The 21,676-nt window shown below is 42.1% G+C and overlaps 2 protein-coding genes across 3 annotated transcripts in view; both read left to right on the top strand.

Annotated features, from left to right (window-relative positions):
* The window catches only part of LOC101085539 (signal-regulatory protein beta-1-like), a 52,646-nt gene that overhangs the window by 24,165 nt on the left and 6,805 nt on the right, over positions 1 to 21,676 (top strand). The gene's annotated exons all lie outside the window — the stretch shown is intronic.
* On the top strand, positions 7,026 to 21,671 carry LOC123384344 (signal-regulatory protein beta-1-like). The gene is made up of 2 exons (XM_045053802.1): positions 7,026 to 7,199; positions 19,335 to 21,671. The coding sequence occupies exons 1-2, from the start codon at positions 7,130 to 7,132 to the stop codon at positions 19,718 to 19,720; spliced, it is 456 nt and encodes a 151-aa protein (XP_044909737.1). The 5' UTR covers positions 7,026 to 7,129; the 3' UTR covers positions 19,721 to 21,671.

Below are 21,676 nucleotides of genomic sequence, written 5' to 3'. Positions count from 1 at the left end.
AGCACCCCAATAAATAAAATCATGAATGAAAGGAGAGATCACCACCAACACCAAATATAATTATAATAAAATATTATGAGCAATTATATGTCAACAAATTGGGTGATCTGAAAGAAATGGATAAATTCCTAGTAACATGTAAAATGACCACAATTGAAACAGGAAGAAATAGAAAATTTGAACACACCCATAACCAGTAAAGAAATTGAATCAGTAATCAAAAACCTTTCAACAAACAAGAGAACTGGGACAGATGGTTTCCCACAGGAATTCTACCAGACATTTAAAAAATATTTAATATCTATTCTTCTCAAACTGTTGCAAAAAAATAGAAATGGAAGAACTTCCACTCATTCTATGAGGCCAGCATTACCTTGTTTCCACAACCAGACAAAGACCCCACTAAAGAGGAGAATTACATCCAATGTTTCTGATGAAGATGGATGCAAAAATTCTCAACAAGATACCAGCAAATTAAATCCAACAATACATCAAAGAATTATTCCCCTGATGAAGTGGGAATTATTCCTGAAATGCAGGGCTGGTTTAATATCTGCAAATCAATCAACATGGTACACCACATTAATAAAAGAAAGGATAAGAACCACATGATCCTCTCAGTAGATGCAGAAAAAGCATTTGACAAAATACAGCATCCTTTCCTGATTTAAAAAAAAAAAAAAAACCTCTGGAAAGTAGAGATAGAAGGAACATAACTCAACATCAATACGGCCATATATGAAAGACCTATAGCTAATATCATCCCAAGCTGGGAAAATCTGAGAGCTTTCCCCCTAAGGTCAGGAACACGACAGGGATGTCCACTCTCACCACTGTGGTCAACACAATACTGGAAGTCCTAGCCTCACCAATCTGACAACAAAAAGAAATAAAAGGCAGATAAACTGGCAAGGAAGAAGTCAAACTTTCACTCTTCACATATGCCATCATAATCTACATGGAAAACCAAAAACACACCACCCAAAATTTGCTAGAACTGATACATAAATTCAGCAAAGTCACAGGATATAAACTCAACATACAGAAATCAGTTGCATTTCTTTTTTTTTTTTCAACGTTTATTTATTTTGGGGACAGAGAGAGACAGAGCATGAACGGGGGAGGGGCAGAGAGAGAGGGAGACACAGAATCGGAAGCAGGCTCCAGGCTCTGAGCCATCAGCCCAGAGCCTGACGCGGGGCTCGAACTCACTGACCGCGAGATCGTGACCTGGCTGAAGTCGACGCTTAACCGACTGCGCCACCTAGGCGCCCCAGAAATCAGTTGCATTTCTATACACCAACAATGAAGCAGCAGAAAGAGAAATCAAGGAATCAATCCCATTTACAATTGCATCAAAAATCATAAGATACCTAGGAAAAAGCTAACCAAAGAGGTAAAGGATCGATATGCTGAAAATTATAGAATACTTATGAAAGAAATTGAAGAAGACATAAAGAAATGGAAAAACATTCCAGTCTCATGGATTGGAAAAACAAATATTGTTAAAATGACTATACTCCTCAAAGCAGTCTACACATCCAATATAGTCCCTATCAAATAACACCAGCATTGTTCTCAGAGCTAGACCAAACAATTCTAAAATCTGTATGGAACCAGAAAAAACCCCAAATAGACAAAGTAGTGTTGAAAAAGAAAACCAAAGCTGGAGGCAACACAATTCCAGACTTCAAGGTATCACGATGTTGTAATCATCAAGACAGTATGGTACTGGCCCAAAGCAGACACATAGATCAATGGAACAGAACAGAAAACCCAGAAATGGACCCACGAATATATAGCCAACTAATCTTTGACAAAGCAGAAAAGAATACTCAGTGGAAAAAAGACAGTCTCTTCAGCAAGTGGTGCTGGGAAAACTGGACAGCAACATGCAGAAGAATGAACCTGGACCACTTTCTTACACCATGCACAAAAATAAACTCAAAATGGATGAAAGACCTAAATGTAAGACAGAAAACCATCAAACTCCTGTAGGAGAAAACACACAGCTGTCTCTTTGGCCTTGGCCACAGCAACTTCTTACTTGACATGTCTCTGGGGGCAAAGAAAACAAAAGCAAAAATGAACTATTGGGACCTTGTCAAGATAAAATGCTTCTGCACAGCAAAAAAAAAAAAAAAAAAAAAAAAAAAAAAAAAAGTCAACCAAACTAAAAGGCAGCTGATGCAATAGGAATAGATATTTGCAAGTGACATATCAGATAAAGGGTTAGTATTCAAAATCTATAAAGAACTCACCAAACTCCACACCCAAAAAACAAATAATCCAGTGAAGAAATGGGAAGAAATATGAATAGACCCTTTTCCAAAGAAGACATCCAGATGACTAACAGACACATGAAAAGATGCTCAACATCACTCATCATCAGGGAAATACCAATCAAACCACAGTGAGACACCATCTCACATCTGTCAGAATGGCTAAAATTAACCAGTCAGGAAAAAACAGATGTTGGCGAGGATGCAGAGAAAGAGGATCTCTGTTGTTTGCATTGTTGGTGGGAATGCAAGCTGGTGCAGCCACTCCAGAAAACAGTATGAAGTTTCTTCCAAAAGTTAAAAATAGAACTACCCTGCGACCCAGAAATTGCACTACTAGGTATTTATCCAAAGGATATAAAAATGCTGATTTGAAGGGGCACATGCACCCCATTGTCTATAGCAGTGCTATCAATAATAGCCAAATTATGGAAATAACCGAAATGTCCATCAACTTATGCATGGATAAAGAAGACGTGGCATATATATAAGATGGAAAATTACTTGGAAGCCAATAGAAGGAAATCTTGCCATTTGCAACAATGTAGATGGAACTAGAGTGTATTATGCTAAGCAAAATAAGTCAGTCAGAGAAACATAGGTGGAGTTTTAAAAACACAACATAACATAGGGGAAGGGAAGGAAAAATAAACTAAGTTGAAAACATAGAGGCAAACCATAAGAGATTCTTAAATATAGAGAACAAACTGAGGCTTGCTGGAGGGGATGTGGGTGGGGGGTGGACTAAATGGGCAATGGGCATTAAGGAGGGCACTCATTGGGATGAGCAATGGGTGTTGCATATAAGTGATGAATCGCTGAATTCTACTCCTGAACCCGATACTGCACTATGTGTTAACTAACTTGAACTTGAGTTAAAACAAAGAAAAATGTTTAAATTTACAGTTTAGTTTAGCTGTTAGTTTCCTAGCTTGCCACAAACAGAATCAGTAGATTTATAAATGTTATTCAACATGGTTCTGCACTGTGAGGTTAGGTAACTCTTCAGCATGGTCAGAGGCCTCCAATTCATAAACTGATTTTTTTTGTTTGCTTTAAATAAGAATAAATACATTCCTACTCAGGTTACCATGTATTCCTATATAGTACAGGTCTAGGGACAATATATGAAAAGTTCCAAACTCGATGATAACTTTTCTCAAGCTTCTCTGGTTTTAAGGTGCTTATGAAATAGTTGAATTTTTTTATGGAACAGTTTTAAATACAATGAAACAAATACTAGTCAAACCTACCAGGAGTCAGATATGGAGCTAGTTACTATGATGTAAATAAACTTACGTGGTTCTTAGAGTTGTCTTTCTAGGTGGCTACATAAATTTCAGTGATCATTTAGTCCTGAGGGGACCACAGATAGGATTGAACAAGATTCTTAATTGTGATATACTGTGATTAAACACAAGGTTTTAATCACGTTACTTAGGGAATAAATACAGAGCAAGGAACTTGCTGTCAGCACAATGATAACTTTCTGATTTGAGCCAAACATGTGACTGAATCTATTTGTTTAGCTCTCTCAGATGTGTAAGTGCCACTTCTCCAGGGGTAATGTGGTTGCCTGCAACTGTCAAAGAGTCAATAGAGAAATATAGTAGTATAGCTTGGAAATTTCTAATCTGGCTGTGATTCTTTTGGAGAATAGAACTGTTCTTTGATTCATCTCTGTATCTGTTAATCTAGCATACAGTCTAGGTATAGAAGGAGTTCAGTAACTGCTTTTGAGTAATAAACTATTCAAGAATATTTATATAACTATACAAAATATGAAAAGAATGTCTCCTCTATTCCTTCAACCTCTATTATTTCTGGGATTGATAAACTGGTAAGGAGCCTCTATTTGTGTTAAATCCTTCAAAATTTTAACAGGAACCCATGGGAGAGGAGAAGGAAAGAAAAAAAAAAAAAAGAAAAGAAAGAGGTTAGAGCGGGAGAGAGCCAAAGCATAAGAGACTCTTAAAAACTGAGAACAAACTGAGGGCTGATGGGGGGTGGGAGCGTGGGGAGGGTGGGTGATGGGTATTGAGGAGGGCACCTGTTGGGATGAGCACTGGGTGTTGTATGGAAACCAATTTGACAATAAATTTCACATATTGAATAAATAAATAAATAAATAAATAAATCCTTCAAAATCAATTTCAAAATACTTGATATAATAAATGAAAAATACAAGCATAAAAGATGCGGCATATATATGCCACACATACATATGTACATACACAAAGGAATATTAGTCATCAAAAAGGATGAAATCTTCCCATTTACAATGACATGGCTGGAGCTAGGTATATTACGCTAGGCAAAAGAAGTCAGTCAGAAAAAGACAAATATCATATGATTTCACTCATATGTGAAATTTAAAAAACAAAACTGATGAACATATATGGGAGGAGAGAACAAAGAAAAAGAGAGAGGATGAAGCCATGAGAAACTCCTAATGACAGAGAACAAACTCAGAGTTGATGAAGGAAGGTAGCTTGGGATGAGCTAGATGGGTTTTGGGTATTAAGAAAGACACTTGCTCTGATGAGCACTGGGAGTTAAATGTAATTGATGAATCACTGAATTCTACTCCTGAAACCAATCTTGCACTGTATGTTAACTAACAAAAATTTAAATCAAACTTTGGGAAAAAAAAAAAACTACCCTGCCCTATAAATCACAGGGATGAACATATAGCACAGGGAAATACAGTCAACAGTATTGGAATAACATTGTATGGTGACAGATGGTGACCACATTTACCATGGTGAGTGTTGCAAGATGCACAGAATTGTCAAATTAATTACTATGTTGTGCACCTAAAACTAATAGAGCACTGTATGTCACTTTAATAATAATTTGTTTAAATATTAAAAAATAAAATTTTCGGGGCGCCTGGGTGGCGCAGTCGGTTAAGCGTCCGACTTCAGCCAGGTCACGATCTCGCGGTCCGTGAGTTCGAGCCCCGCGTCGGGCTCTGGGCTGATGGCTCAGAGCCTGGAGCCTGTTTCCGATTCTGTGTCTCCCTCTCTCTCTGCCCCTCCCCCGTTCATGCTCTGTCTCTCTCTGTCCCAAAAATAAATAAACGCTGAAAAAAAAAATTTAAAAAAAAAATAAAATTTTCCCTGGCATGAAAAACAAAAGAATTGGACCCATAAATAATACATATTTGGCCAAGTGACTTTTGTCAAAAGTGCCAAAGCAGTTCAATGTGGAAAGGATAGACTTTTCAACAAATGGTGTTGAAACAATATTCATGTTAAAAGAAGAGGAAGGAAAGAAGAGGAAGAAAAAGGAGGAGAAGGAAGAGGAGGAGGAGGAGGGGGAGGAGGAGGGGGAGGAGGGGGAGGAGGAGGGGGAGGAAGACAAGGACAAGGACGAGGATGAGGAGGATGAGGAGGACAAGGAAAAAAATGAGAAGAAGAAGGAGCAGGAGAAGAAGGGGAAGAAGACAGAAGAGGAGGTGGAGAAGGAGAATCAAGACCGTCTCCTTATAACATACACAAAATTTGGTATTATCTAAAAATGTATTAACTTATACAAATATTACTGTAGAATATATACAAAAATACTAAGACAAATTAATATGATCGGGTGGATCATAGACATACATTTAAAGCCTAAGACTATAAAAATTCTATAAGAAACTGTAGGAAAAAACCCAAACCTAAATGTTAATGATCTTGGATTAGAACAGGCATTTTAAGGGGCACCTGGGTGGCTCAGTCAGTTAAACGTCCGACTTTGGCTCAGGTCGGGATCTCTGTAGTTCGCGAGTTTGAGCCCCGCGTCGGGCTCCGTGCTGACAGCTCAGAGCCTGAAGCCTGCTTCAGATTCTGTCTCCCTCTCTCGCTGCTCCTCCCCTGCTCCCACTCTATCTCTCTCTCTCTCAAAAATAAATAAACATTAAAATTTTTTTTTAAAAAAAGAGGCATTTTGGGGCGCCTGGGTGGCTCAGTCGGTTGAGCGTCCGACTTCAGCTCAGGTCATGATCTCACAGTCTGTGAGTTCGAGCCCTGTGTCAGGCTCTGTGCTGACAGCTCAGAGCTTGGAGCCTGCTTTGGATTCTGTGTCTCCCTCTCTCTCTGCTCCTCCCCCGCTTGCGATCTGTCTGTCTCTGTCTCAAAAATAAAAACTAAAAAAAAATTTTTAAAAGAGGCATTTTAGAGTGGGAGACAGCCAAAGCATAAGAGACTCTAAAAACTGAGAACAAACTGAGGGTTGATGGGGGGGTGGGAGGGAGGGGAGGGTGGGTGATGGGTATTGAGGAGGGCACCTTTTGGGATGAGCACTGGGTGTTGTATGGAAACCAATTTGACAATAAATTTCATATATTAAAAAAAAGAAAAAGAAAAAGCACAAATGCTTGAAAGAGCATTTAGCTAATAATTGTCTAGTTAATTTGGAAACAAATCTATTGATCAAGAAATAAAATATTTCATATAAAAAAAGAGGCATTTTAAGATAAGATGTGAAAAGCACAATCTATAAAAGAAAACATTGATCCATTTGACTTCAGTAATCTTTACACCCAATTTGGGGCCTCAAGATGAGGGGAGGGCCCACTGGGGGGGGGGGGCAGAGGCCCGATGCAGAAGGGAAGCATTATTTCTACTGGGCCTCTCCACTCTCTCTGAAAAAAGAGAAGAGGACCCCTCAGCAAGTGAGGCCTTTTCTGCCTGACTTCTATTTCACAATCTAGAAGCAGATTGCTGCCTCACAGCCACGTCACCCCATCATGGGCACTTCCTCTTGATCATGGAAGGAGGCAGGGTTTCTTTTCTACAGAACAGAGGCCAATTCTCCCCAGCACACACATTTGCACAGTGCAGAGTCCCCAGGCCTCCACAATGTCGGACCCTGCCTCCCGGCCGCACTCTCCTCCTTACCTGCTGCTGGCTCTGCTGTTGGGAGTTATAGGTAAGCATTGCCTTGGGTACAATCCCCTTTCCCTACCCCTTCAACCTCACCCATGTCCCTGGACATGAAGGGAGGGCCTCCAGGTAAGCACAGGTGTGCTACCCAGGGCTGCCACAGAAGACCAAGGACTGGGTGTCATCTGAGAGCAGGAAGTCGGGGATCTGAGCATCTGTCACCTACAGCTTGTTACCAGAGGCATCCAGACAGTGGAGGCTTCAATCTGTCACAAGGACCAGTTTGTAGGTATTAAATGATCTAATTCTCACAACACCCCTGCCTGATAGCTAGGACTGTACTCCCGATTGGCAGATGGAGAAATTCAGGCAGAGAGAGTTAATGGCCCAATGTCAGCTACCTAAGTCAGTGCATCTGCCGGGATTCACGTCCAGGCCACCCAGCTCCACGGTTCATTCTTTTCACCGTGTTATGCTGCTCGGCTTCTCGGTGGAGGCTAACTAAACAAACATCAGAAAATACAGGGAGGGAAACAGAAGAAGAGGCATCACTTTGCACACTCCGAGGTCTCCAGAGTTCCAGTTCTGCTGTGTGTCCTCCCAAACTTTGGTTAACAATGTGTTGGGTGATTCCTATGCGCCGAATCTTTTACTCGGCTTTTAACATGTATGACAATTTCATGGAATCCTCAAAGTGATCTGTATGCTAGCATGCTGGGCCACACTTCATGTATACTTGGGAATCCACTTGTGTATGTGTGTGTGTACATGTTTGGGCATGAGGAAGGGTGCACACGTGGGTATGGGATGTCTGAAAACGCTTTCTTATCGATTTCCTCACGCCACGTCCACTCTACATGAAATGCACAGTGAACAGATGTTTGCTTCCCTGTCTCTCAGCTCCTCACCCACTTTTTCTATTTCTCTAAAGTACCGCTCACTATCCACCAAGCTCTTAAGACAAGCAAACTTCTCTCTGGGTAGAAGGAGTAGAACTTTGTGCGTTACTACCTTGGAGGTCCTCCATGCTGGACCGGAGTGGGGAGGATAAAAGGGGGTACAAGATACCGAGGATCCTGCCTGTATGATCTGCACCTGTAATTATATCCTGATCCCAACCATCCTAGGCCTCCAGGCCTCAGGAAATCTCATGCATAATCACTTTCCAATTTCCTGAGCACTCACCATGTTCCACACACACTTAGAAACGCTTGTGTCTGTTATGTCCTGTGAACTTTGCACGCAAGGTAAACATTTTCGTCCCCCTGGCTTACAGATAAGAAAAAGGAAGCACAGAAAATCCAAGGTCACTCAGTAGTGAATGGTAGGGCTACAATTTTTTTTCTTTTTTAATTTTTAAATTTACATCCAAGTTAGTTAGCATATAGTGCAACAATGATTTCAGGAGTAGATTCCTCAATGTCCCCTTACCCATTTAGCCCATCCGCCATGCCACAATCCCTCCAGCACCCCTATGTTTGTTCTCTACATTTATGAGTCTCTTATGTTTTGTCCTCCGCCCTGTTTTTATATTGTTTTTGCTGCCCTTCCCTTATGTTCATCTGTTTTGTATCTTAAATTCCTCATATGAGTGAAGTCTTTCTCTGACTAACTAGTTTCGCTTAGCATTGTACTCTCTACCATCCACATAGCTGCATATGGCAAGATTTCATTCTTTTTGATTGCCAAGTAATACTCTTTTGTATGTATGTATATGTAATATGATATCTTCTTTATCCATTCTTCTGCCGATGGACATTTGGGCTCTTTCCATACTTTGGCTATTGTTGATAGTGCTGCTATAAAATCGGGGTGTATGTGTCCCTTCGAAACAGCACACCTGTATCCCATGGATAAATACCTAGTAGTGCAATTGCTGGGTCACAGGGTAGTTCTATTTTTCGTTTTTTTGAGGAACCTCCATACTGTTTTCCAGAGTGGCTGCACCAGCTTGCATTCCCACCAATAATGCAAAAGAGATCCTCTTTCTCTGCATCCTCGCCAACATCTGTTGTTGCCTGAGTTGTTAATGTTAGCCATTCTGACAGGTGTGAGGTGGTATCTCATTGTGGTTTTGTTTTGTATTTCCCTGATGAGGAGTGATGTGGAGGATTCTTTCATGTGTCTGTTTGCCATCTGGATGTCTTCTTTGGAGAAGTGTCTATTCATGTCTTTTGCCCATTTCTTCACTGGATTATTTGTTTTTTGGATGTTGAGTTTGATAAGTTCTTTATAGATTTTGGATACTAACCCTTTGCTTGATATGTCATTTGCAAATATCTTCTCCCATTCCGTCGGTTTCCTTTTAGTTTTGCTGATTGTTTCCTTCACTGTGCAGAAACTTTTTATTTTGATGAGGTCCCATAGTTCATTTCTGCTTTTGTTTCCCTTGCCTCTGGAGATGTATTGAGTAATAAGTTGCTGTGGCTGAGGTCAAAGAGGTTTTTGCTTGTTTTCTCCTCTGGGATTTTGAGGGCTTCCTGTCTTACATTAAGGTCTTTCATCCACTTTGAGTTAATTTTTGTGAATGGTTGTAAGAAAGTGGTCCAGGTTCATTTTTCTGCATGTTGCCGTCCAGTTTTCCCAACACCATTTGCTGAAGTGACTGTATACCATTGAATATTCTTTCCTGCTTTATCAAATATTAGCTGGTCATATGTTTGTGGGTCCATTTCTGGGTTCTCTATTCTTTTCCATTGGTCTGTCTCTTTTTGTGCCAGTACCATATTGTCTTGATGATTACAGCTTTGTAATACATCGTGAAATCTGAGGTTGTGATGCCTCCAGGTTTGGCTTTCTTTTTCAGGATTGCTTTGGCTATTTGGGGTCATTCCTGGTTCCATCCAAATTTTAGGATTGTTTGTTCTAGCTCTGTGAAGACTGCTGGTGTTATTTTGATAGGGATTGCGGTAGGGCTATGGTTTGAATCAGGCAGTCTGATTCTAGATCTCATGGGTCTAACCATTGCTCTTCTCAGACCCTATGGCCCCACATCAATCCCATGAGATTTCTGCAGATCTGCCAATGGGTGTAGGGAACGCGGGGCGGGGGGAGGCGGTGGGTTGCAGTGTAGGGAAGAGCGTTTGTAGTTTGCTTCTCTCAGGCTCTTCTTCTTACTGGGCATATGCAAGTGACTGTTTCCCCCCACGTCATCTTCATTAGAAACTCAGTTTCTCATAATTTCCTGAGAAATTCTCCACTGAAAATGGACTTCATGTCTCAGACAGGGGTCGCACTGGGAAACTTGCACATTGAACAAATGTTTACTGGACAACTACTTACTAGGTGTCAGAAGCTGCTATGAACTTAAGGCATACTGGTTATTAAAAGAGAAAAGTAGCTGCCCTCGACGCAGTTATATTGTAGCGGAAGAAAGGACAGGAAACAATAGACATACCAAATAAGTAAATAACGGTATATTAGAAAGTGGTGAGTGTGAGGAAAAAAACATGATAGTACAGCTGGCTAAGATAATGAGAGACTCTTTAGGGTAGGATGTATTTAAAGAGGCAGCCTGGGTGGGCATCACTGAGAAGGGAGATTTGAGCAAGATTATAAGAAGGTGGGGGTGTGGGCCATGTGATCTTCTGGAAGAAAAGCCTTCCTGAACAGCATGGGAACAGCATGTGCACATGCCCTGACCCTCCCGCTCTGTTCAAGGATTTGGGCTTTTACTCGGAGTGAAACGGTTGCCATTGCAAAGTTTTGAAGACACAAGTGGCATGATGCGACATGAGTTTTAACTTATTCTAGGATTTGGTTGAGATTAGACTATCACATGGCACACATAGAAGGAACTAGAGCATTCAAGAGCTTCCTGCATTCGTGCAAACAAGGACATATGGTGTGCACCAGTACTGCAGCCAGGACAGAAAGGGGAAAGAGGTCAGATTGTGGGTGCATGCAGAAGGAGAGACCACAGGATCTCCTGACACACAGGATTTGGGGTGGAAAGAGAGGCTCCCGAGGCTTTGGACCTGAGCGTCTGGGAGAATAAAGGTGCCTCAGCTGAGATGTACAAGGACGTGTTGGAAACTGAGTTCAGTTTGGGACGAGTTAACTGTGAGAAGTTTACCTCTATCGAAGTAAAGTGGTGAGTGGCTGGTCAGACATACAAATCCAGAGTTCAAGGGCAAGGCCTGGGCCAGACAGGGAAATATGAGGATTACAGATACACAGATGGCAGAGTTTACACCTCTCCCTGGCTCTTCTTGACCCTCTAATCCCTCTCACCTCCTCCCCCCACCCCCCTGTTCCCTCCATTTCCTTCCCCAAGATGCATGCCTATTTCTTCCCATTTGTCTTAGCAGTTCGGCTTCCTGACCCCAACTTTCCTCTCCAGACTTACAGATCAAACCACCTGATGCTCTTGGCACACCCAAGACTTGCCTGTGATAGCATGTACCCTCCTTAGGAGGCATGGTTGGTTTCAAATTGTGCTCAGCGCAGGGTTTTACCAGCTCACACTCTGTAAGAGCGAACCACACCTTTTCTCCCTGAGTAGCTAAGAAATAGAAAAGAACACAGGATGGATGTATGTGTGGTTTCCAGTAGCCCTCTCCTCTGATGTATATGCCTGCCTAGTTTTTAGGACACTTCAAAAGGAAGGAAATATTTTGTATTTCTCTATGTCTCGAGAGATTGGCTAGTCACTTAGGCAGTGGAATCCAACTGTAAAGTCTTGCACTTGCAGTGAAATGAATGCCCCCAAAATGACTGTGTCCCTTCAATGTATAACTCAATGTCCCGACATAGGCCACCTCCCACAACTCTTTTCAGAACACGGAAACATTTGCAGACTACGATTTCCTTTGTTTAGGTGTTCCCATGGTGCTATGTCCTCCTTCAAGGACAGGTTTCTCAAATCTACCAGTCCCTGGAACAATACATTTTCTTTGTCCTCGAGCCATTTAGTCCAACTCAAAGGCTCTACATGGGGCGATCACCTTCTCTGAAGCCATATTTCTAATTATGCTAAACTACAATCTACCCTCTCACCATTTTTAAGGGTATAAGCCAGTGGCCTCACGTACATTCACAAAGTTGGGAAGTCAGTACCACTGTGCATTTCAGGAACTTTTTCAACAACCGAAGCAGACACTTTGCATCCATTAAACAAGAATTCTCCATTCCGTCTGCCCCCACAGCCACTGGTAACCTCTGTTCTACTTTTTTGTATCTATGAATCTGTCTCTTCTAGGTACTTCATATAAGTGGCATCATATATGTGTCCTTTTGTATGTGGCATATATCACATAGAATGACATTTAAGTTCATCCATATCATAGTACATATCAGACTATTAAGACTGAATATAATTCCATTGTATATATCTATCAACATTTTGTGTATGCACTCATCTATGGATAGAAATGAGTTCTTTTTCTGGGGCACTAGAGTGGCTCAGTCAGTTAAGTGTCTGACTCTTGGTTTCGGCTCAGGTCATGATCTCACGGTTTTGTAGGTTCGAGGTCCATGACAAGCACTGTGCTGACAGTGTGGATTAGGATTCTGTCTTGGGATTCTGTGTGTGTCTCTCTCTCTGCCCCCCACCCCACTGGTGATTTCTCTGTCTTTCTCAAAATAAATAAACTTAAAAAGAAGAAGAAATGAGTTTTTCCTCCTTCCTTTCAGTTATTATGAATAATGCTATTATGAACATGGATGTACCAATGTCTGATTACATACCTGTAATTTGGTGGGTATTTACCCAAGATTGGAATATTTGGATCATATGGTAATTCTATATTTAAATTTTCATGAAAAAAACCACTGTTTCCACAGTGGCTGCACCATTTTATATTCCTACCAACCATGTACAAGAGTTTCAATTTCTACAGCTTACTCAATCCTTATTTTCTGATTTTTTAATTTCCTTGTATTTTGGTTTTGCTTTGTTGTGTTTGATAAAAGCCATTCTCAGGGATGAAGGGGTATCTCATTGTGGTTCGGATTTTCATTTTTCTAATGACTAGTGATGTTCAACATCTTTTCATGTGCTTACTCACCATTTGAATATCTTCTTTGAAGAAATGCCTATTCTAGTCCTAAGTCCTTTTTTTAATTGGGCTGTTCATTATTTAGTTGTTGAATTATAGTTCTTTATATATGCTGGCTATTAATTCTTTCTGAGACACATGCTTTGCAAATATTTTCTCCCATTCTGAGTTCTCTTTCACTTTTGATATTGCCCTTTGCTGCACAAAAGTTTTTTTTTTTTTAAGTTTAAGTATTTATTTTAAGAGAGAGAGCATAGGAGCAGGGGAGGGACAGAGAGAGAGGGACAGAGAGACAATCTCAAGCAGGCTCCACATAGCCAGCAGAGAGCCCTATGTGGGGCTTGAATTCATGAATCATGGGATCATTTCCTGGGTTAGAATCAGACACATAACTGATTAGCTACCCAAGAGCCCACACACAAAAGTTTTTAATTTTGACGAAGTCCAAGTCATATATATTTTTATTTTGTTTTGTGCACTTTTGGTTTCTATCCAAGAAATCATTGCCATATTTGCCTACGTGGCTCAGTCAGTCAAGCATCTGACTTCAGCTCAGGTCATGACCTCGTGGTCTGTGGGTTCGAGCTCTGTCAGGTTCTGTGCTGACAGCTCAGAGCCTGGAGCCTGCTTCAGATTCTTGTCTCCCTCGCTCTCTGCCCCTCCCCTGCTCAGGCTCTGGCTCTCTCTCTCTCTCTCTCTCTCTCTCTCTCTCTCTCTCAAAAATAAATAAACATTAAAAAATTAAATTAAAAAATTAAAGAAATCATTTCCAAACCCAACATCATAAATTCTGCCTAGAGTTTTGTCTCTGAATTTTATTGATTTAGCTTACATTTAGGTCCCTTTATCCAATTTGAGCTTGTTTATCTATATAGAGTAAGGTGAGGGTTCAACTCCTTTGTTTGCATGTGGATATCCAGTTTTCCCAGCGTCTCATGTTGGAAAGATTACTCTTTCCGCCATTGAATGGTCTTGGCACTCTTGTTGAAAATCTTTTGACCATATATGTGAGGGTTTATTTCTAGGCTTTCTATTCTATTTCATTGCTCTATCCCTCTATTCTTTTCAGTACTATAGTACTTTAATTAATATACTATGTAGTAGGTTTTCAAATCAAGAAATGTGAGGTTTCCAACTACACTCTTTTCCAGGATTGTTTGGTGATCTTGGGTCCCTTGAGATTGCATATGAATTCTAGAATGGGCTTTTCCATTTCTGCAAAAAAAAAAAAAAATGCCACGGGGGTTTTGATAACAATTGTATTGAATCTGTAGATAGCTTTAGGTAGTATTGACATCTTAACAATATGAAGTCTTCCAATGCACGAACAGAGGAAGTTTTTCCATTTTTTATGTCTTCTTTCATTTCTTTCAGCAAAAACATTTTACACGTTTCGGTGTACAAGTCTTTCATCCCCATGTGAGAATTTACTCTGAAGCATTTTATACTATTTGATGTTAGTGTAAGTGGAATTATTCGCTAATCCCTTTTGAATTGGTCACCACTCGCTTATAGAAATGCACTTGATTTTTGAATGTTGATCTTTTTTTTTCCCAAGATTTTCTTTAAATTCAAGTTAGTGAACATCTAGTGCAGTCTTGGCTTCAGGAGTAGAACCCAGGGATTCATCTCTTACATATGACACCCAGTGCTCATCCCAAAAAGTTACCTCCTTACTGTCCATCACTCATTGAGCCCATCTCCCCAACCACCTCCCCTACAGCCACCCTCGGTTTGTTCTCTGTATTTAAGAGTGTCTTGTGGTTTGCCTCCCTGTTTTTATCTCATTTTTTCTTTCCTTCCCCTATGTTCAACTGTTGAGTTTCTCAAATTCCACATATGAGTGCACTCGTTTGGTATCTGTCTTTGTCTGACTTATTCAGCTTGGCATTATATCCTCTAGTTCCATCCACGTTGTTCCAAATGGCAAGATTTCATGCTTTTTCTCGCTGCGTAGTATTCCATTGTATATACATACTACATCTTCTTTATCCATTCCTCAGTTGATGGACATTTGGGCTCTTTCCATAATTTGGCTATTGTTGATAGCGCTGCTATAAACATTGGAGTTCATGTGCCCCTTCAAATCAGCATTTTTGTATCCTTTGGACAAATATATAGTAGTGCAACTGCTGGCTCATAGGGTAGTTCTATGTTTAATTTTTTTTTTATTTTTAATGTTTGTTTTCGAGAGAGAGAGTGAGCTTGAGCCAGGGGAGGGGCAGAGAGAGGGAGACACAGAATCTGAAGCAGGCTCCAGGCTCCGAGCTGTCAGCACAGAACCCGACGCGGGGCTCGAACTCACGAGCTGTGAGGTCATGACCTGAGCCGAAGTTGGACACTCAACCGACTGAGCCGCCCAGGCGCCCCTCTATGTTTAATTTTTTGAGGAACCTCCATACTGTTTGCCGTGATGGCTGCATCAGTTTGCATTCCCACAAACAGTCCAAGTGTTCCTCTGTGTTATTTTCCTATTTGCATTTTATTTATCTCTACACTAGTGTTTTTTATTTCCTTCATTCTGCTACCTTCAGGTTTATTTTTCCTCTTCTTTTTCTGATTTCTCAAGGTCCATAGTTGTTAACTGCATTGTGATCTTTCCTCTCTTTGAATGTAGGCATTACAGCCATAAATTTCCCTCTAGAGCCGCTTTCACTGCAGATTGTAGGCTTTGGCAAGTTGTGTTTCCATTTTCATTCATCTCAAGGTGTTCTCTAAATTCCCTTGTGATTCCTTTTTGCTTAATTGTTGCTTTTTTAAAGAATGAGTTCTTTCATTGCTATAAATTTGAGAATACACTATTTCTTGTTCTGTTGTTGATCTCTAGTTTTGTTTCACAAACTGTTTCACCAGTTCACTGCTTGAAAAGTCCTTCTTCCAGATTCCAGTAAATTGCCTGCTTCTCAGCCTGTGTAGCAATGGCTCATACAAAAGTTTTTTTTACAGTAACTGGTTTCTGTAATAGTCTGGGGATACATATGTGGTAGACAGAACAATGTCCCCCACAAAGAAGCCCGTTTTATAACGCCTAGACCTGTGAATAGTTTTCTCTTATATGCCAAAAAAGATTTTGCAGAAGTGATTAACTGGAGACTATTAAGTGGGGAGATTATCCGAGATTATCAAAGTGGCCCAAATATATTCACAAGAGTCCTTATAAGAATGAGGTAGGGAAGTCAAAATTAAAGAAGGACAGGTGACAAGACAGGCAAGAATTTGGAGTGACTGGAAGATGTGAAACCATGAGAAAAGGATTGTGGGCAGCTTCTAGAATTTGGAAAGACAAAAACCCTAACTCCAGAAGAAACGCAGCTCAGCATTTGATTTTAGCTCAGATTCAGCTCAGACCCTTGATTTTAACTCAGCAACACCAATTTTGGACTTCTGACCTCAAGAATTATAAGATAATAAACTTCTGTAGGTTTTGCCATTAAGTTTTAAATAATTCGTTATGGAGCACATTGGTGGTTCAGTAGGTTAAACATCCAACTTCGGCTCAGGTCATGATTTCACGGTTTGTGAGTTTGAGCCCCACGTTGGACTCTGTGCTGACAGCTCAGAGCCTGAAGCCTGCTTCAGATTCTGTCTCCCTCGCTCTCTGCCCCTCCCCTGCTCGTGCTCTGTCTCTCTCTCAAAAATAAATAAACATTAAAAACCTAAAAAAATAATTTGTTGTAATAGCATTGAGAACCTAAAATAATATGATTATGATTCAGCAAAGTCACAGGGTACAAAATCAATGTACAGAAATTGGCTGCATTTTTATACGCCAATAATGAAGCAACAGAAAGAGAAATACAGAAACTGATCCCATTTACAATTTCACCAAGAACCATAAAACACCTAGGAATAAACCTAACCAAAAATGTAAAAGATCTGTATGCTGAAAACTGTAGAAATCTTATGAAGGAAATTGAAGAAGACACAAAGTAATGGAAAACCATTTTGTGCTCATGGATCGGAAGAATAAATATTGTTAAAATGTTAATACTACCCAAAGCAATCTACACATTCAATGCAATCCCAATCAAAATTGCACTGGCATTCTTCTCTAAGCTAGAACAAACAATCCTGCAATTTGTATCGAACTGCAAAAGACCCCAAATAGCAAAAGTAATATTGAAGAAGAAAACCAAAGCGGGAGGCAACACACTCCCAGACTTTAGCCTCTACTTCAAAGCTGTAATCATCAAGACAGTAGGGTATTGGCACAAAAACACACACACACAGACAAATGGAATAGAATAGAGAACCCGGAACTGGACCACAAATGTATGCCCAACTAATCTTTGACAAAGCAGGAAAGAGCATCCGATGAAAAAGACAGTCTCTTTAACAAATGGCGCTGGGAGAACTGGACAGCAACATGCAGAAGAAGGAAACTAGACCACTTTTTTACACCATGCACAAAAATAAACTCAAAATGGATGAAACCCCTGAATATGAGACAGGAGACCATCAAAACCCTAGAGCAGAAAGCAGGCAACAACCTCTTTGACCTCAGCCGCAGCAATTTCTTATTCAACACATCTCCAAAGGCAAGGGAGTTTAAAGCAAAAAATGAACTATTGAGACCTCATCAAGATAAAAAGCTTCTGCACTGCAAAGGAAACAATCATAAAACTAAAAGCAACCGACAGAATGGGAGAAGATATTTGCAAATGACATATTAGATAAAGGGCTAGTATCCAAAATGTATAAAGAACTCAACAAACTCCACACCCCAAAAACAAATAATCCAGTGAAGAAATGGGCAGAAGACATGAATAGACACTTTTCCAAAGAAGACATCCAGATGGCCAACAGATACATGAAAAGAAGCTCAGCGTCACTCCTCATCAGGGAAATACAAATCAAAGCCACACTGAGATACCACCCCACACCAGTCAGAGTGGCTAAAATGAACAAATCAGGAAACTACAGATGCTGGCGAGGATGTGAAGAAACGGGAGCCCTCTTGCACTGTTGGTGGGAATGCAAACTGGTGCAGCCACTCTGGAAAACAGGATGAAGGTTCCTCAAAAAATTAAAAATAGAACTACCCTATGACCCAGCATACAGGGATTGTATTTACCCAAGGGATACAGGAGTGCTGATGCATAGGGGCACATGTACCCCAATGTTTATAGCAGCATTTTCAACAATAGCCAAAGTATGGAAAGAGCCTAAATGTCCATCAACTGATGAATGGATAAAGAAGATGTGGCTTCTACATACAATGTAATACTACTTGGCAATGAGAAAATGAAATCTGGCCATTTGCAGCAACGTGGATAGAATTGGAAGGTATTATGCTGAGTGAAATAAGTCAGTCAGAGAAGGACAGATATCATATATTTTCACTCATATGTGGATCTTGAGAAACTTAACAGAAGACCATGGGGGAAGGGAGGGGGGAAAAATAGTTACAAACAGAGAGGGAGGGAGACAACTCATAAGAGACTCTTAACTACAGAGAACAAATTGAGGGGGGGATGGGGTGATGGGGGAGAGGGGAAAGTGGGGGATAGGCATTGAGGAGGGCACTTGTTGGGACGAGCACTGGGTGTTGTATTAAGCCCAACTGGAATAAACTATATTAAAAAAAAATAAAATAATATGATTATAAGAAAAAAAACCCACAGATTTTTGAAAGAATATTTTACTTCTCATTTAACTACATGTTTGTGTGTGTTGAAAGCTCTGCCCATCACTGCCACTCAATTATCCAGGCTGCTAGAACAGATCCCAGCATGTGCACGTGCTTGTGAAGGAGGGAAGTTGATCCATAGAGGTTCCAGAAGCTAAACACACAGCCCAGGAACTACATCCATCACTTCCGCTCACACACAATGGTCTAAAGAAATCTCATGGCCCCACTGAATGCAAGAGACCAGAGAGTGTAACATCCCAAGGGGCCAGAACGTAGACAAGCAGGATCATTTGGCGAAGCACGACGCTTTCAGAGAGGGCTGGGGGCCATCCGCCTGCCATGTGCCACATCACCGAATCTCTCTGTGTTTTGCTTTCCTCGTCTGTAACAGGGTCCCGTGTGACAGGCTCGTCGCGAGGGCTACATGCCGTGTACACGCAGCGGGCTGGGCTCACGGTGTGCACTCAGTGAAAGCTGTTGTGGATAAACACTTGAGCGGACGGACAGGATCGCACAAGGATGGTAAGTAGCTGTTGTGTTCTCCCTCCAGGTGTGTCAGATGAGATGGAACTGCAGGTGATCCAGCCCGAGAAGTCGGTGTCTGTGGCAGCCGGAGAGACAGCCACTCTGCGCTGCACCCTGACCTCCCTGCTCCCCGTTGGGAAGGTCGAGTGGTTCAGGGGCACAGGGCCAGGCCGGGAGTTAATCTTCAGTTCTGTCGGATACCGCCACTCCCCCCGAGTAACAACTGTTACAGACATCACAAAGCGAAGCAACCTGGACTTTTCCATCCGCATCAGTAACATCACCCCAGCAGACACGGGAACCTACTACTGTGTGAAGTTCAGGAAACGGGTTCTGGATGTGGAGTTTAAGTCTGGACGAGGCACCCAGGTCATCGTGAGCGGTGAGTATCGCTCCGTCCCCTGGTTGTGACAACAAGTCAATAAGAATGCCCTCCATCGCTTGAGCAACAGATAAGGATCAGGTGCTTTGGCGGGTGCCCCTGAATGAGCCCCTTCCACGGATCAGGAAAGTTGAGGCCCGGAGAGGTTGTGCTATTTGCTGAAGGCCCCACGGCTGGTAAACAGTGGGAAAATCTGGAACCTCAGTCTGCAGGCTCCCAGCTCTTCCCTTTTCCAATCCTGACCAGCCTTATGGTTCCAGCGATGAGGGACTGAAAGTCTGAGTGACTTTCCCCGTTACAAGGCCTCACTTCACCCCTGCCTCTGGAGAGACCTCCGCTTAATGTGGCCAGGGTTCTCCTTACTCAGCACTGACTAAGCACCTGCTGTGTGCATTCTGGGCTCTGGGTGCTGTGGACGTAGCAGAGAACAGAACAGCCAAGGACTTTTCTCTCATGAAGCTTACGTTCCCCTCCCTTCCAATGCGGGTAAATGCACCGAGGGCAGGGAGGGGGGGAATGTGTTTCCTTATAACCGTTCAGAAATATCACAGGGAGAAGAGGCACAGCAGCACTGTTGACTCTGCTACCCCTGCTTGGAAGAGATGCCCGATGTAGGTCATTCGCTGGGGGTCTTTTCGAAAAATGCTCCCGTGATACAGGGACTGACTCTTAACGGTAGCAACTGAGTCTCCCTATACCCCCAGACATAGGGAGGAAACGGGGCTTTATCCTGATTGTGAGGGTGTCACGCAAGTTCCCAGTGGGTATGTCCCTTGCCTGGTCACTGCAGCCAGTACCAGTGCCTGGGCTCCCAACCAGGTCTGCCATCCTGGCTCTGGGACCTCTGAGGAGTCATCCCCACATTGGGCTCAGTGTCCTCGCATGTCTATGACAACACAGCCCCACAGCGCCGCTGCAGGGACTGAGTGAGCGAATGCATGTAAGTTGCTTATGACAGGACCTGGCATGCGGTGGCTGTCCTGTGAATGCTGGGACATACCACGGACCCCATCACAAGGCAGGCACGGGCCTGAAGGAGCTGAGGGTCAGGGAGTCAGCCTAGCATCAGGGGCCCGAGACACTCTCAATACAACCAATCACAGCGCTTTGTCCCTCTAGGGGTGTCAGGGCTGCTGGTGTTTTCATGACTTGACTTACTCATGTGACACCTCCTACCTATGTCCTCCGAATGTTTGCTGAGTTTTAGAAAGGAAGTTGAACATTCACAAATACACATATCTGCAATATGTGCCCTCTGACGACTGTTCTAGAAGATGTTTTGTAATAAGGGACAATTTGGAGACCCCCTATAGGACCTTCTGAAATCCCCTCCCTCTCGAGTCACTGATGTGTGTGTTCCCAGGACACAAGAGGGCTTCTGCCTGCTCCGTAGGCCAGTGTCTCTGTCCTTGAAATTGATTCTGAAATTGATTCACGATTGAAAAATTAACCATCTTTGGCTTTCTCAGCACTCCGTGATCTTGGTTTTCAACCCAACACTGACCCAAGAGAAGAACGCAGATTCAGAAAAACAACCCCTCATTCCCTCCCTCTCAGATTCAGGGATTGGAGACGAGACCCTATGGAATATTTGTGGAAAGAGTGAAAACTAGACTAAATTCGCAAATACCTGAAGGCAGAGCTCCAGGTGTAAGTTAAGTTTGGGATAAAGACAGATCCGAGTTTGGTCCTGGAGAAGCATTTGCAGTGTTAAATTCAAAGCAAAACTGCCTGTATTTGCCTCACCTGCCCCTCACTCCCACCCGAGTAGGAGAAAGGCCTGCGGTCCCCTCTCACCGGGGGCGCTGGGCTTGGCCACGTCCAGGCCTACGGGCGGCTGGCCACCTGGTTCCAGATCTCCTGGGGGCCCCCTCCACCCCTGCAGGGCTGGAAAATAATCCGTGAGGGTTCTGCACAGTGTCACATACCTGTCGTTGGTGAGGATGCCCAGAGTCATGCTTACTGCTCGTGAATGCTCCTCTTGT

The sequence above is a fragment of the Felis catus genome, chromosome A3 (genome assembly GCF_018350175.1).
Source record: "Felis catus isolate Fca126 chromosome A3, F.catus_Fca126_mat1.0, whole genome shotgun sequence".
NCBI lineage: Eukaryota > Metazoa > Chordata > Mammalia > Carnivora > Felidae > Felis > Felis catus.
Note: the sequence above shows the minus strand (reverse complement) of the source record. Positions and strands in the feature narration are given on the sequence as shown.

Excerpts from the sequence above, each read along its gene's own strand:
- LOC123384344 (XM_045053802.1), top strand. The coding sequence starts at position 7,130 with ATGTCGGACCCTGCCTCCCGGCCGCACTCTCCTCCTTACCTGCTGCTG. Across the intron at positions 7,200-19,334 it reads TCTGCTGTTGGGAGTTATAG|GTGTGTCAGATGAGATGGAA; the intron begins GTAAGCATTGCC and ends TTCTCCCTCCAG.